At 35.8% G+C, this 13,668-nt stretch overlaps 1 protein-coding gene across 1 annotated transcript in view; it reads left to right on the top strand.

Moving 5' to 3' along the window:
* Nucleotides 1-13,668, top strand: part of LOC137406741 (KICSTOR complex protein SZT2-like) — a 136,864-nt gene that overhangs the window by 24,902 nt on the left and 98,294 nt on the right. Inside the window, exons 15-21 of the mRNA XM_068093375.1 lie at nucleotides 4,172-4,324; nucleotides 5,023-5,136; nucleotides 6,976-7,179; nucleotides 8,672-8,816; nucleotides 9,717-9,901; nucleotides 10,015-10,215; nucleotides 10,300-10,378. Of these exons, the coding sequence (XP_067949476.1) occupies nucleotides 4,172-4,324; nucleotides 5,023-5,136; nucleotides 6,976-7,179; nucleotides 8,672-8,816; nucleotides 9,717-9,901; nucleotides 10,015-10,215; nucleotides 10,300-10,378 (1,081 nt within the window). The remainder of the gene's footprint in view (nucleotides 1-4,171; nucleotides 4,325-5,022; nucleotides 5,137-6,975; nucleotides 7,180-8,671; nucleotides 8,817-9,716; nucleotides 9,902-10,014; nucleotides 10,216-10,299; nucleotides 10,379-13,668) is intronic.

Raw genomic sequence — 13,668 nt, 5'->3', positions numbered from 1 at the left:
TCTCTTAAATTATTTCAACTACAGAAAACACTTTTCTCATGATAGTAGTTTGAAAGTTAAAATGGCAAATGTTGTTATATATATTAGTGCTGGGCACGAGTACTTCTTGGTCAACGGGTTTAGACCCGCCCCCTTCTGTTCGGGTTTTTCGAGTATCGGGTAGCTAGTAGTGCTAGGCTCGGGTATTTCTTTGCCTACGGGTTTTTCGGGTATCGGGTTTGTTGATATGGATTTTATGTTTAAATTTTCTAAACAGATATATCTTCAAATTTACAAAGCAATGATATTTCTTTTTAATTTATTTATCATTTTTCAGTTTTTATTGACTGACATTCGTACTCGTAGCGTTAACAGGTGGATTGTTAAACAGTCAAGATAGTCTGGGACTACAGGGCATTTTCGTGTAAACAGGTGGCAGAAGATAGGGTCTATGGTAGTTTAATACTTAAGCATGTTCTATGTAACTCTCTGACTTTTTGTAGATGGTGCTCCAAATATCATAAAAAACTTTACATTATCGGCTTTTTCCGTTAGTAAGGCTTGTTGGCTTAGTAAAGCTTGGTTATAATGAATTATGTAATCCATAATAGCTAGCTGTGGTAATCAATTTAAACAGAGTTATTAAATTTTCACTGCTACTATCGACGCTGATAGCTGTTTCTAACAAGGCGATAGCGGAAACAGACCAAGGACCTATGTGTTATCGGTGATAGCGAACACGCGCCGTATTAAAAATAGCATAGATTTGTTTATGAAGCCGATTTGGCTAATTGCGCAAATAAAATTTGATGTAAGTATTTCTTCTCATCTTTTAATGACAAGTAATCACTGCTTGACTACAATAGCTCTAGTAGGCATAGTAAATAAGGTATGATATATTTTATTCTATTTATTAAATTAAAGACTCGTTAAACACCATTGTCATGCCTCCTTAGCAAACATGGCACAGAAATGCCCTGTGGTCCCAGACTAAGAGCGCAGGGTGCAATAGACCGAGTTTTTGTTAACACTACCCGACGGATCCGTGTACCAAAACCCGAACTTGAAAGTCAAAACCCGAACCCGAAGGACCGGAATACCCGAAATCTCTATTACCCGATACTCGAGAGAAGATAAACCCGCGAGTTCAACGAGTATTACTACCCGTGCCCAGCACTAATATATATGTTAAATACAAATAAATTTTCTGTTCGAAGGCTTTTTATTACCTGGGCAACGCCGGGTAGTACAGCTAGTTTTTCAATATTTTTTCATGAATTGCTATACTCCTAGTTGATGTACATTTTTTATTGTTAACAAATATTGATAGTCATTGATGAAATGATAAAAATCATATTTAACACTTTGAACCCTTTGCCCGAGATAATTCGAGAGTTGTTTTCCCACCTGATCTTACGCCCGAGTAAACTCAGCCGAGTAGTTTCACTCTGTTTTCCGAATTTCCAGTTTACCTAGGATTGCAAAATTTTTGTTGCTTTGTTTAATAAATTTTGAGTACAATCACGAGGTTTCAAGTCTATTGGATTATTAGTTCATGAGATTTGCGGAATACAGAGTGCACTTCACGATGACCGAGAAATGAAACATGGCTGCTGACAGAACATTAATTTCTAATAACACACTGATTGAAATACTTGGTAATAAAGTATCAAAGATAGACAAAGCTAGAAAGCTTTCCCTTAGCAACAAGAGCTTTACACTAAAACTAGTTGTTTTTTCTATTCATAACAAATAGACACACTCTATTAGACTCTGTGTACTGCAGTTATTATGTCTGTTCAGTTACATGTAATCTATCAGACTCTGTGTACTGCAGTTATTATGTCTGTTCAGTTACATGTAATCTATCAGACTCTGTGTACTGCAGTTATTATGTCTGTTCAGTTACATGTACCTCTAAAACGTCACCTCTTTAAAAGAGCATGAAAAAAAGAACTATTTACTCGATCAAATTTCTGTTATTTTGATTGAGTTCTACTGGCTTAAAGCTTCAAAATGATATTCAGTTCAGAAGTTGTGCAACTCGAAATGCTTTTTCAGTCGGCGAAATGTTATGATTACGGTCTAGGATCAGGGGTCCTGCTTGTTCATATATGTATATACAAGTATGTAGGCTTGAAAGTGTTAAACTCCTCTTTATGTTTATTAATTATAAAGGCTCTACTTGTAGTCACCGAGGTACCTACAAATGTCAAACATTGGCTAGCTATACCAGCTAACAGTTTAATAGGACAACCGCTCTCTGGTTGTGGGGCTGATCCTCTGCTAAGGATTTCATTTAGCGGTTAATCGACAGCTTTTTCTATTACATTTATATATAGCAATATACAATGTAGTAGTGATATATCATTTTTCATCAATGATTTTGATGTTAGTGGAACAAAAACCCAGTTTTGGGAACAAGTGCACTCATGAAGCGAGCTCTAGGCCGTGACATGAAGAGGTAACTTTTTTGGCAAAACAAATTTATGAGTTACTGATATCAATGCCGCAGACTAGCCAATGTGTGGACACAAAATAAGTTAGCCTATGTTGTCTATTAATTGTATCTTTAGTTATATTGCCCTTCAGTGAACATTTTATGAGCGTGTAAGTAGAGTGAGGTAAGTAATAAAATTTCACAGGAAAAATAAGACTGGCGCTAGTATTACGTACTGAGCACTGTTACAGCAATTATAGCACTGTCAGTCTATAGTTGGTCTAGATAGAGTCTAGATGGCATAGAGTCTAGTGATTGGGTTATAACCTCAAAACGTCAATCTTTATTGTATGTGGAGCAAGCTCAAAGTAGGGTGAAGAAATACTCAATAACTATCGTATTTGTATGTCCCGCCTTAGTTTTCGAGTGGTGGTTATTGAATTAAACCAAATGTCTTGCATATCTCATCTCGGAGATTAAGCTAGCATTAAATTCTTCCTTTTCACAAACTGGAAATTTAAAAACTAGTTCGTAGAAATTAGATGTTCTTGAGAGGCTTGTTATAAAAACTTATCAATGCGCGCTCTGAGCTTCCGTGGTTTAGTGATTAGGGCTCAGATTTATGATCAGTAGGTCGGTGGTTGAGTCACACAACGATCATTGGTGGTTTTACGAAGGCATGCAACCACCATTGCTTCTGTGCTACATCAGTCCAAAGTCTGTAGACCACTATATAACCTGAAATGTTGCTTTTCACAGAGGTGTCAGACTATAAACTATTTGATAGTTTTTTTATCCATGCTAACGTCATGATAAATTATTTTTACATAATCTTGTCTTACATCTAATCATAATCAAAAAACAGCGATTTTAAAATAATTATATAGGTTTGTAATTGTTTCAATTAATATTTTGCAAGTATTACGAATCTGGGTCATGAAAATGTTAAAAAAAATGCATTATTGAATAGAAATTTTAATTAAAAAAGTCATTGAAACCGCCACAATTTCTAATGTTATATGCTACTATTGATAAGCTTTTGTAAGCTGCCAGGTAACAGTTAATATTTAGTACCTGATGTAAGACTGGTGAAGGCTTTTAAACCAGGCTGGCGATTAAGACGTTTTTAGCGGTTAAATTATTTAAAAATTGTCGCGAGTAGGACTACTAGTTATGGATGTCATAATACTGCAGTCAGAACTTTACATGTGAAGCTTTAGACAAGGTGTAAAATTTAGCAGATATCTGTCTGTCACATGAAGCAATTTTCAACATTTTCTGCAACATTTCTCAAAGCGTTACAGTTTTGAAGTGAAAAAATAGCTGGTAGAAGCTAAAAACAAAACGCAAAAAATATAAAAAATCCATTAACTTAGACCATATATGTCTTGTTTATTTATGTACATGTCCCACTTCTCATCTTTACCATCAAATCTAAGAATATCTCTTTTAGGTAATTTGACAATAAAACCCTTGTTTTACAGATTCTTATTAATATAATTTTTAAATGTAATTTCAATTGCAAATATTTGTTTATTTGCATAGTTTTATCTAATGTATTAGAAGTATTTTGCAGTTTTTCTTGGCTCTGTAACAAAGCAAAATGTTGGTGATCTATTCTTGTAATGACAATGGCTCTAACAAGAATTTCTACATACGAAACAAATATCGGAACAGATTAACGGTAACTTTTTGGCTGTATGTTTAGCTTTTGCCTGAAACAAGAGTTGTGTACCCTTGTTGTGTTTGTAGTTTACGACCTATAGATGAGTCGCTAGTGAAAATTCAAGCATTTCACACACAGGATGAATTCTCAACCATACCAGAATCCATAAAGAAGGGCGTAGCTTTGTTCTACTGCCCCACTGTACGGGATGGCCAGTCTCTCGACATTATAAATCACAGGTACAAAATGTAGTGCTTTGCTCTCCAAAGCTTCTTTCAGTCCAGTCCAGTGCATACAAACTTTTCTGCTGATGGTCGTAGATTCCATTCACATGCAGCTATTTATCTGAATGAAGAGTAAGATAGATCCAAGATAGGTTGTTCAGTCATCAGTTGTAGTCAAATATTGACCTGTCCGTCACTCGCTAATGACCATTTCATTTAGATGTGTTCATCTAATGATCCTTTTCTGTATACCGTACCTTTTAGACTATTAGCCGCTACTTTTTGCCGATGTTTTGAGCCATGCGGCTTATTTAGAGACTGCGGCTATTCTGTGTTTTTTCTTTCACCGCTAGGGCCTATTAACTGGAGTCTCTGATTAATGCACCCTAGCGGTGAAAGAAAAAACGGAACAATGCCTAACGGCACTGTTCCGTTTTAACCAGCAAAGCTGTTAAAAGCAAAGCAAAGAACTGATATGAGTTCTGCGGTCTATACAAAAGGTGCAGCCTATGTATTGTTTTATTATCATTTTTTTAAATAAAGTGGATGCCGCTTATATAGAGGTTAATAGTGCAAAAAGTACTGTAGGCTCGATTTGTACTGAAGATTGCTAGCAAAACAAACATGGAAAAGTCTAAATTTTTAGTTCTCTGCCACTGGAGTTGTCTCATAATGTAAACACAGCCACTATATTAGAATTTCTATTTTTCTAGCGATGATGCAAGCATGGAGCAGTTTACTAACTACTGGCACAGGGTGCTGTGCATAGATTTGGGCGTGCCTCTCGACAAATCTGGTGTGGCATTTGACCGCTCGTCACACATTATGTGAGTCGCTTAGTAGTCAACATGTCACTTTGTCACATTTCTTTTAGTCTGACATTTTGTTTTGTTATTGAGTGTGAATATATGCGTCAAGTCAAAGGATATAAGCAGTCAGTTTATGTTTTGCCTAGTTTAAATTAGAGTAAGTTATGACGTTCATCTCTAGATCCTCCTGTTTTAAATCTGTGCAGTGCCGAGCATAAACTTGTTGTTAATAATCTAAGTTTTGCATTTAGTTTTTACATAATTTTGTGCAACGCATTTGTTGGGTTTTGAAATGAAATGAACAACTTTCAGAATATTTTTTCTGGAAATTTGCCTCAACATATAATGGTTTTAATTTAATGTACAAGGCAGATCTAGGAATGAGTTAGCTCTGTGTGTAGCTTTATGAGTGTCTAAACAAATTGAAAAATGACTATTGAGGAGACAATTTTATCAATCCGATCAATCGTTCAGCATCTGCGCACATTATTGCTATGGTATAATAATAATGACACGGTATAGAAAACAATGTCAGTTCAGAGTAATTTTCTTGTGGAGTAATTATCAATCATTAAATAAGGTCCATGACAATTACATGAACTATTGTGTAGGTAGATATAAGAATGTGTGGCAGTTTGTGTTTGAACTTATTTTAGCACTAGACTAGGTGAAGGGAGACACAACTAAATTTGGGTTTAACAGACATCAGAATAGTAAAAAGATGCTACTTGTTAAAGTTTTTATAATGGTCATGTTACAGTTCTCTCAACTATTGTATAGCCTCTACAATTTTCTAGGTGTTTCCTTTCTTCTCTGGTTTGTTAGCGCAGTTGTGCAATTCTGAATTGACTAAAGCTGGCCATGCGTCAATTCTAGATTTAACTGTTTTCTCTAATGTATACCTGCACTCTCAGCAGGTCTATATATATATACCTGCTCTCTCAGCAGGTCTGCTTACATATATATTTACCAGCATCTCCTGTCGCAGGTGACCGGCTCCCACTCATTAGTTATGCTTCATTATTTCTAGTGTGTTCCTGCTTTTCTGCTTGGCTTTTTAGTATTCCATAGGTTTTCTTCTATGGATACCTCTATTGCTATGCGTATGTCAGTGTGTTTATTTGTTGATGTCTATAGCTTAGGACTGCACTAATCTATGTGTTGCTGCATGCGTTTAGTTGAAGTTATTATTTTATCTCGTAGGATTTATTTCCCATGATTTTAATTGCTCAATCGCCTAATGTGTTTATTCTTGTTTTTTCCTATGTAGAAATGAGAATTGTAAGCTCTTGCATGATGTAGGCAGATAACTTCACTTCTAATAGCAGCTCACAGAAGTGTTGTATTAGACTATATTATCAAATGTCGATGATTATTATCAAAAATAAACCTTACCTCTTGCAAAATTAATCTAACATAATATATTACCTTTGAAAAATAAAAGTTCATTTTTTTAAGTGAAACAATAGAGTATCTACGTATATGTAAATATGTCAATGCTTCTATTTTTAGCTTTTAAAAAGTTCTTAGACTTTTCCTTTTTTATAAAAAAAAAACTCCCAGGTTATAGAATAAAGGCTTATCTTCCTACAGGTTACTGGCAAGGTGAGGCAAGTTTTTATAAGTACGTTACAATGAATGTTGCACTATTTCTTTCACAGCAAAAAGCATGACTTCTAGGATCTTTTAACTTCAATGATAGTCAGTTTGTAACTTTCCTTTGTAAAAATGGAGCCAAGTATTTGAATTGAAATTTTATTCTCTCTAAAATATTTTTTTTTTTATTTAACGATTATTGATGTTGCGATAGGATACTGGAACCAATTGATAAATATTTTAAATATGACATGTCCACAGGGAGAAATGGTTTCACATTACACGGCTCTACATGGTGTTGGAGCACGATCCAAGACATCCTGAGATGCTGAACATTGCTGACTGCAATGACAGATTCCAAACCCTCCAATGCCGACAGGCAACTGTCACACTGACCAATGCTCTTCGTGACTGGAGTGACTTTGAGTTGCTTGAGCGTAGTCACTATGTCAAATATATACACAGGTGAGAGAAGCGAAAGGTGCTCAGCTAAGGAAGTCAGTGAGTGATACAAGCGCAGGAATTACAGCTGGAGATGATCTGTACAAAAAGGGGAACTTTGTAGACTAGTAACTAGGTCAAGGCCAACCTTCTCTCAATACTGTAAAGTATTTTGCTGGCTAATAGCAGCAGAGTATCGACTTGCTGTTCCTTTGTAAAGTTTCGTTATCAAAACATGGTTATAGTCTCGAAAGTTTCACTACTGCTAATATAACACTAAAAACTTCCATCCGCCCAGTGCGAACATAGCCACTCTATGGTTCCCATCCGCCCAATGGGAATATGGCCACGTTATGGTTTCCGCCAAGTGCAAACATAGCCACTCTATGGTTTCCATCTGCCCAGTGCGAACATGGCCACGTTGTGGTTTCCATCCGCCCAGTGCGAACATGGCCATGTTATGGTTAGGTAATTTAAAAAGCAAAGTGGCAACATGATCAGACTGCATTTAATTTAAAGTACACTGGCATTGAGCTCGGGGTTTCCTGGGATTTCTTCCTTTACTATCAGATAGCCCACAACACAACTTGTGAAGCGCAAATTGCCACACCGCTTTTACGGCTCCAATCCATGAACACATTCATTGACGGCAGTTGTCCTTGATGCATGCAAAGGCGCGTTTCTGAGATTACAATCAGGTGGGTGTTTGAGAGGCTGATTCTCAGGAACCAGGCGAAGTTAGAAAACAACACGCTTTTGGTGACCAGACAGAAGGCTAGGCGAATATGCATTTGAAGTTTAGACGAAATTGGGCTTAAAGTGTGGAAACTCACAGCATTTCCACAGACTAATAGATACAATGACAATGTGGGTTTAATTAATAAAAATTTAAAATAATACAAAAATTGAATTTTGATTTATCAAAAATGATCTATTGTACTTTTAATATTTTCATCTGCATGTACTGTATGACTGAATAGTAATATCAGTGCTATCATGTGATCTGAGATGCTGTGTCTGGTTATATTATTTGTATGATACCAGAGTTATGCAGCTCTATGCAGATCCTCTAATTTGTTAATTTCATGTTCAGCTTTGAACACATCCTAGATACGAGTGTTTGCGGTACCTAGACAGATGCCCACTATACTTTATGATGGCTGTATGAAACTTTCATATAACCAAAGATGAATATCTTTGAAAAGTATTTTACAAATCTGGTATTATATTTACACAGATAGTCAGAGGTTCATAAACATGTAGCAGAGTTGGTAAGAGGTTGCTTTCTAAAATTCTTTTAGTTTCTACTTATGGCTATGGGAGATCCGAGTTTAATGTCATCAATTAAAGACCAGCATTTTTTTTCTTGAAACGATCCAGTTAGTTTGGTATTGTACTATATAAATTAAAAATTTATATAGGCATACTGAATTTTGTTAAAATAAACAAACATTACGTATCTTCTGATTTTCCTCCATATTGCTTGTCATTTTATACAATGTGATATGGGTTATAGACAGAACAATGACTCGACTCCAATCAGCGGTTACCATGCAGAAAACTGGCAATCATTTTGCATGATCATGCTGAATGTAAAAGGCGCTTGCGTGACCCTTAGGCTGACGTTTCTGGGTGGCACCGACAGCATTTACCGTACTCGGGTATGTTTGTCATTTTACTTATTTCTTCACATTGTAGCATTCAAGAAATTTGTATTCATTACATAATTATTTGCTTTACAGATGTCACCCACCAGCCTTGAAGCAAGTCTTGTAAGCCAAGTAAATATGTTTTTTTTATTTGTATCCTAAATGTTATGATGGAACTGAAAATATTTGTTCAGGCTTTTTAATTTAAAAACTAGAATGAGAGTTGAGTGATAGTGAACGCAAACATTCACATGAGATGTTATAAATTTTTGTTTAGTTTGACTGCTTGACATGAGGCAGTCATGACTTATCATGCGAATGATGTCATTGACATTTTTTACCAACATGAGTAAAAACAAAAACATTTGAGTAGCGTAAATTTATACTTTGGCAGGTGGTTTGGAATTTAATAGATAATTGACAAAGTCACTAAAAATATGAACAAGTATAGCTGTTATTAATACATCATATTGCCTCTTTTTGTGGAAGAAGTTGATTGCATGTTTGAACCTGACTAAAGGCTAGTCTGATAGAGTAATTTTTTGTAACCATGTTTGTTTCTGGTCTCACATCTCTGCTGCCAAAATATTGGTGAGATGAGTTTTGCAGAAAAGTGGGAAAATTTTAAATTACATAAACTTTTAAATGATAATTTGAGAAAGTTTTGAGAATAAAATTTTAATTCCATTTCAAGAAGTAGCACAATCTGGAAATATATTTCTGTTTTCTGGTAGATCTGGAACTCCAGGCCACCAATAAGAGTTATTCTTAGTCATGTAGACCGCTATAGTATGGCCTGTTGCTTTGTCTTATTTCTGGAAGGAAATTTAAGTGTTTAACAGAAAAGTCTTTCTAAAAAGCTTCTGAAACCTTCGAGTCTGAGTTGATTTATGTCTACCGACTGACTGACAGTTGATAGAGGAGATGAAGGAGATGCTGCAGGGCTTACATTTCCAGAAGAGGCCAGAAAAAGCGAGTAAACATAGCAAGAGACATATTCGTGGCAGTGGTCAGAACGTACCACCACTGCAACGTGAATGGGAGGAGCGCCAGTGTTGTATTCACATGACAAAACCTCTTGACCGAGTTCTTGTGAGGTACACCTGAAACTCTATTTATTTTTTTGCGTCCCTTTGTGTGTGTATTCAGTTATTGATCGCTTTGCTTTGTAGATACAAGTTCAAAAACTTTGTTTCTTCCTGTCTTGTAGATATGAAAGAGTTCCCAAGACGATTCTCACGGTAGATGACATCAACCATGACATTGCTCCTATGGATGGTGTAGCATCTCGTCTTGCTAATTACCTGCACCACCAGAGATGGGTCTGGTACCTTCAACCATCTGATGACAACAATCAATTTGATTCCTTGGATATCAAATCGATTGGCAATATATTGGATGTAGTTACAAAGTGAGCCGCTATCAGCCACTCTTAAAGCATGTCATTGCAATGTCATTGTGAATGTCCACCGATTGATTGATGTTTTTGTTACAGGTTGAGGCTTCAAGAAGGTTTCAACTTCTCTCAAACAAACTCAGGAATAGTCTCTATGATACTGGAGGTGGACATGACGGTATGTTGTGCGCTTTGCCCCTTTTTCGCCTGTCCTGTAATTATTGTTTGAAGTTATCATCTCTTGTTTATGTGAAAGCGATTTGCTTGAATAAGATACATACATGTACACGTGCTTAATTATCCTGTGATATGAGATAATCCACTAATTGCTAGGCTTTTATTAACTGACAGTCATTTAGCCACAATTTAGCCACTGGACGGCTCTTTACCCTATGAATAGCCCTACATGATGTTACGGGTAGCTTGGCATGCTAAACTTTCTTCGGGAGTCCATCAACAACTGCTTTGCTTTGACTTGCATGTGTAGGAGGAAATTACCCTTCGGTCATTCTAATTTTGGAGATAGTGTTGTAAGTTCAAAAACTGTTGCAATAGGACAAAGTTTGCTTGTTGCATTGAAGGGAACTTGGTATGGCCAGCTCACAGAAGGGCTGTAGAAGCCTAACACTAAGCTTTTTGTTTGTGTTTTTATGTCAGTTTTTATCATTATGACACGTCATTTGTTACCGTAATTGGTGCCTACATGATTGCACGAATGTATGCTGTGCGTTTTTGTTAGCAATTTCATGATAGTCAATCCTGTATGCTCCAAGAATTATGTAATATGTAAATGTTTCTTCATTGCGTACAGTTTTCATTTACATAAAATTATGGTCAGTCTGTTTGTTAGTCAGTCTAAATTGTCAAAGTAATTTGACAATTTTGGCTCTTTTATAAAGTTGACTACAGCTTTTGATCACAATTCATCCCAGAAGACTGTTTGAAAAACAAATTGTTCAAATTCTAAAACGATTTATTTCATTACAAATAGTGTAAATAAGTTTAACCAGTTCCAAGACTAGAAAATATTTTTTTAAAGCATTTTTATTATATATTACACAACAAACTGTTTATTAAAAGAGCAGGTGATATTTTAAGTACACTGAATTTCTCTGAGCAGTAGGCTGAGAATGTATTGTCATATCCACAGCAACTCCGTACCCCAGCCTCGGTTCCTCAGATTGTTGTTTGAAATAAAAACTGTAGAAATAACTTGTGTATTTTATTATAATAAAAGATAACAATAAAGTAGTACGCTATGCAAAACACCATAGTTTTGCAAAGCAAAACATACTTAGCATATTTTGTAAACCTCAACAAGGATGTGGATACTAAAGATAGAGAGAGAACCTGTTTGCGACCGAATCCCACTTTGTTGGGTTTCTTCGGCTTTTTTTGAGTAAGAGTGGGGTTTGAGCTTTAAATTAGCGTTCAGCATTTGAAGCCAAATGTATAGAATCTTTTTGTTTTAGTTCTGATTTTTTCAAGTTCTTCAGGTAAGGTAATAATGGTAACCTGTTACCAAGCGTTATTCAGGCTACGAATAATATTAAAAAAACTGAGGTTGAGCTGTAGTATTCGCTGAAGTTTAACACCATACGACAAAAATATGTAAAAGTAATCATAAGTTGACGTTTGAATGTATTATCAGATAATATTCGAAAAAAAATATTAAAAAATAATACAATTTGTAAATAAATTGTTGGACTAGATGAAAAAGAGAAACTTGTAATTGATTGAATGTATCAATAAGTTTTAATATTCTACATGTATAGAGATCAATTGAGGGTTCTTTTATGTTGGGTGCAGATGTTTTAGCTATATAGCAGGTTCCTATCTTGTTTTAATTTTTGATTCTCTTTGAAAATTTTGCATTGACTTGTACAAACCATTGATGCATTATGCATAACATAACCTAATTATAACTTACTATTCACAGACTGACCAACATGAGCAGCCTAGCTAACCAATTTTAAAATAGCATTTATTATCGCTGGTTAGAATGGCACAGTTGACTCTAGTCAAATTTAAATCTACCAGATAGCGTTATAGTCATTTGTTTGCTTGTTTGGCTTGGTTATTTATAACCTATTTATGTCATTGGATGAAAAATTCACCTGATTGACCAGTCATGTCTGTTTATACAATGTTGCTAAGGAGTGGTACGTGTGATCACTGCATTTGGCTAGGCGTGTTTCAGCACTGGCTGTTAGTTATCTACTTGTGAGGGTAGTAATAGCAGGACTCAAAATCAGATCGGAGCATGTTTGTTAAATGGATGTCTCTGTCATTCTTAACTTCTATTTATTAGCTGAGTTCAGTTATGCCATGGTTCTTTTCAAAAAATGGCCATCCTAGTTCTGACATGAAATGAATGCTAATTCTTGCATTATCTCACAAAACTTCAAAGTGTTCATTTTCCCGCTATAAGGATGCTTTTGAAAGTGAAATTTTTATTTACCGTAAAAAGTCAACTTTATGAATCTTAACATGCAATTATGAATATTAAGCTGCCAAGCATTCAGCTTTAGTTTTTAGGCAAAGCTCCGTAGATGAGACAACGTTGTGTGGTAACTGATACCATGATGCCTTAATCTACTCATCTCACATTAGTCAGCTTACCCCACACAGCTGAATTCGTCTCCCTAGCTTAACTTCACTAGTGTTACATGCTACGGAGTTTTGTCGTATTTTTCATCTTCGTAGCGTGTAAATGGTTTAAAACTTTGAATCTTTAAATCTTCGAAGCGATTCAAACCTGCGTTTCGAGGGGGTATTTTTGAAAACATTGTATCAACAACGAAGTACTGCGTATCATGTAAACATCGATATTCGTATTATTGCACAAGTCTTTGCGATCGGAGGTTGGATTTTCATCGTCTTCTTTACTGACGTCCATACAACATCCCTACGAAGCTCTGTTTTTAATACCTTGTTTTAAAAATATTATTTCCGAAATAAAAAATATCAACTCCGAATTTAAAATAAAATTTTCTTACACGCTTTGACATTGACATTTGACCTTAGACACAGTAGTGGTGTAGTAATTTAGTAGTGTCAGCCGCGATATAAACTATGGGCCCTGTTGTAGCTAAAAACGCAACAGACTAATATAGAAAATGCCTAGTTGTATGACAATTTCTTTGTAGCACGTAAACTTGTCAGCTACGAATAATTGTGAGTTCAGCGACCACTTCTAGGTATCATGTAAATTCATCCTCCTCATCCCTACGATCAAAACCACAACTTTGAAGCACAAAAATTCGTAGCATGTAACACTAGTGCTGTCTCACATAGGTCAACTCGTCTCACATAGGCCAACTTGTTTTGCATAAGCCAACTCGTCTCACATAGGTCAACGAGTCTTGCATGGGTCAACTCGTCTCGCATAGGACAACTCGTCTCACACACATCAACTCGTCTCACATGGGTCAACTCAGTGTCGTATAGTTTCACAGAGTCCCGTGA

This window comes from Watersipora subatra, chromosome 1 (genome assembly GCF_963576615.1).
Source record: "Watersipora subatra chromosome 1, tzWatSuba1.1, whole genome shotgun sequence".
Lineage (NCBI taxonomy): Eukaryota > Metazoa > Bryozoa > Gymnolaemata > Cheilostomatida > Watersiporidae > Watersipora > Watersipora subatra.
This window is presented reverse-complemented; position numbering and strand designations above follow the sequence as displayed.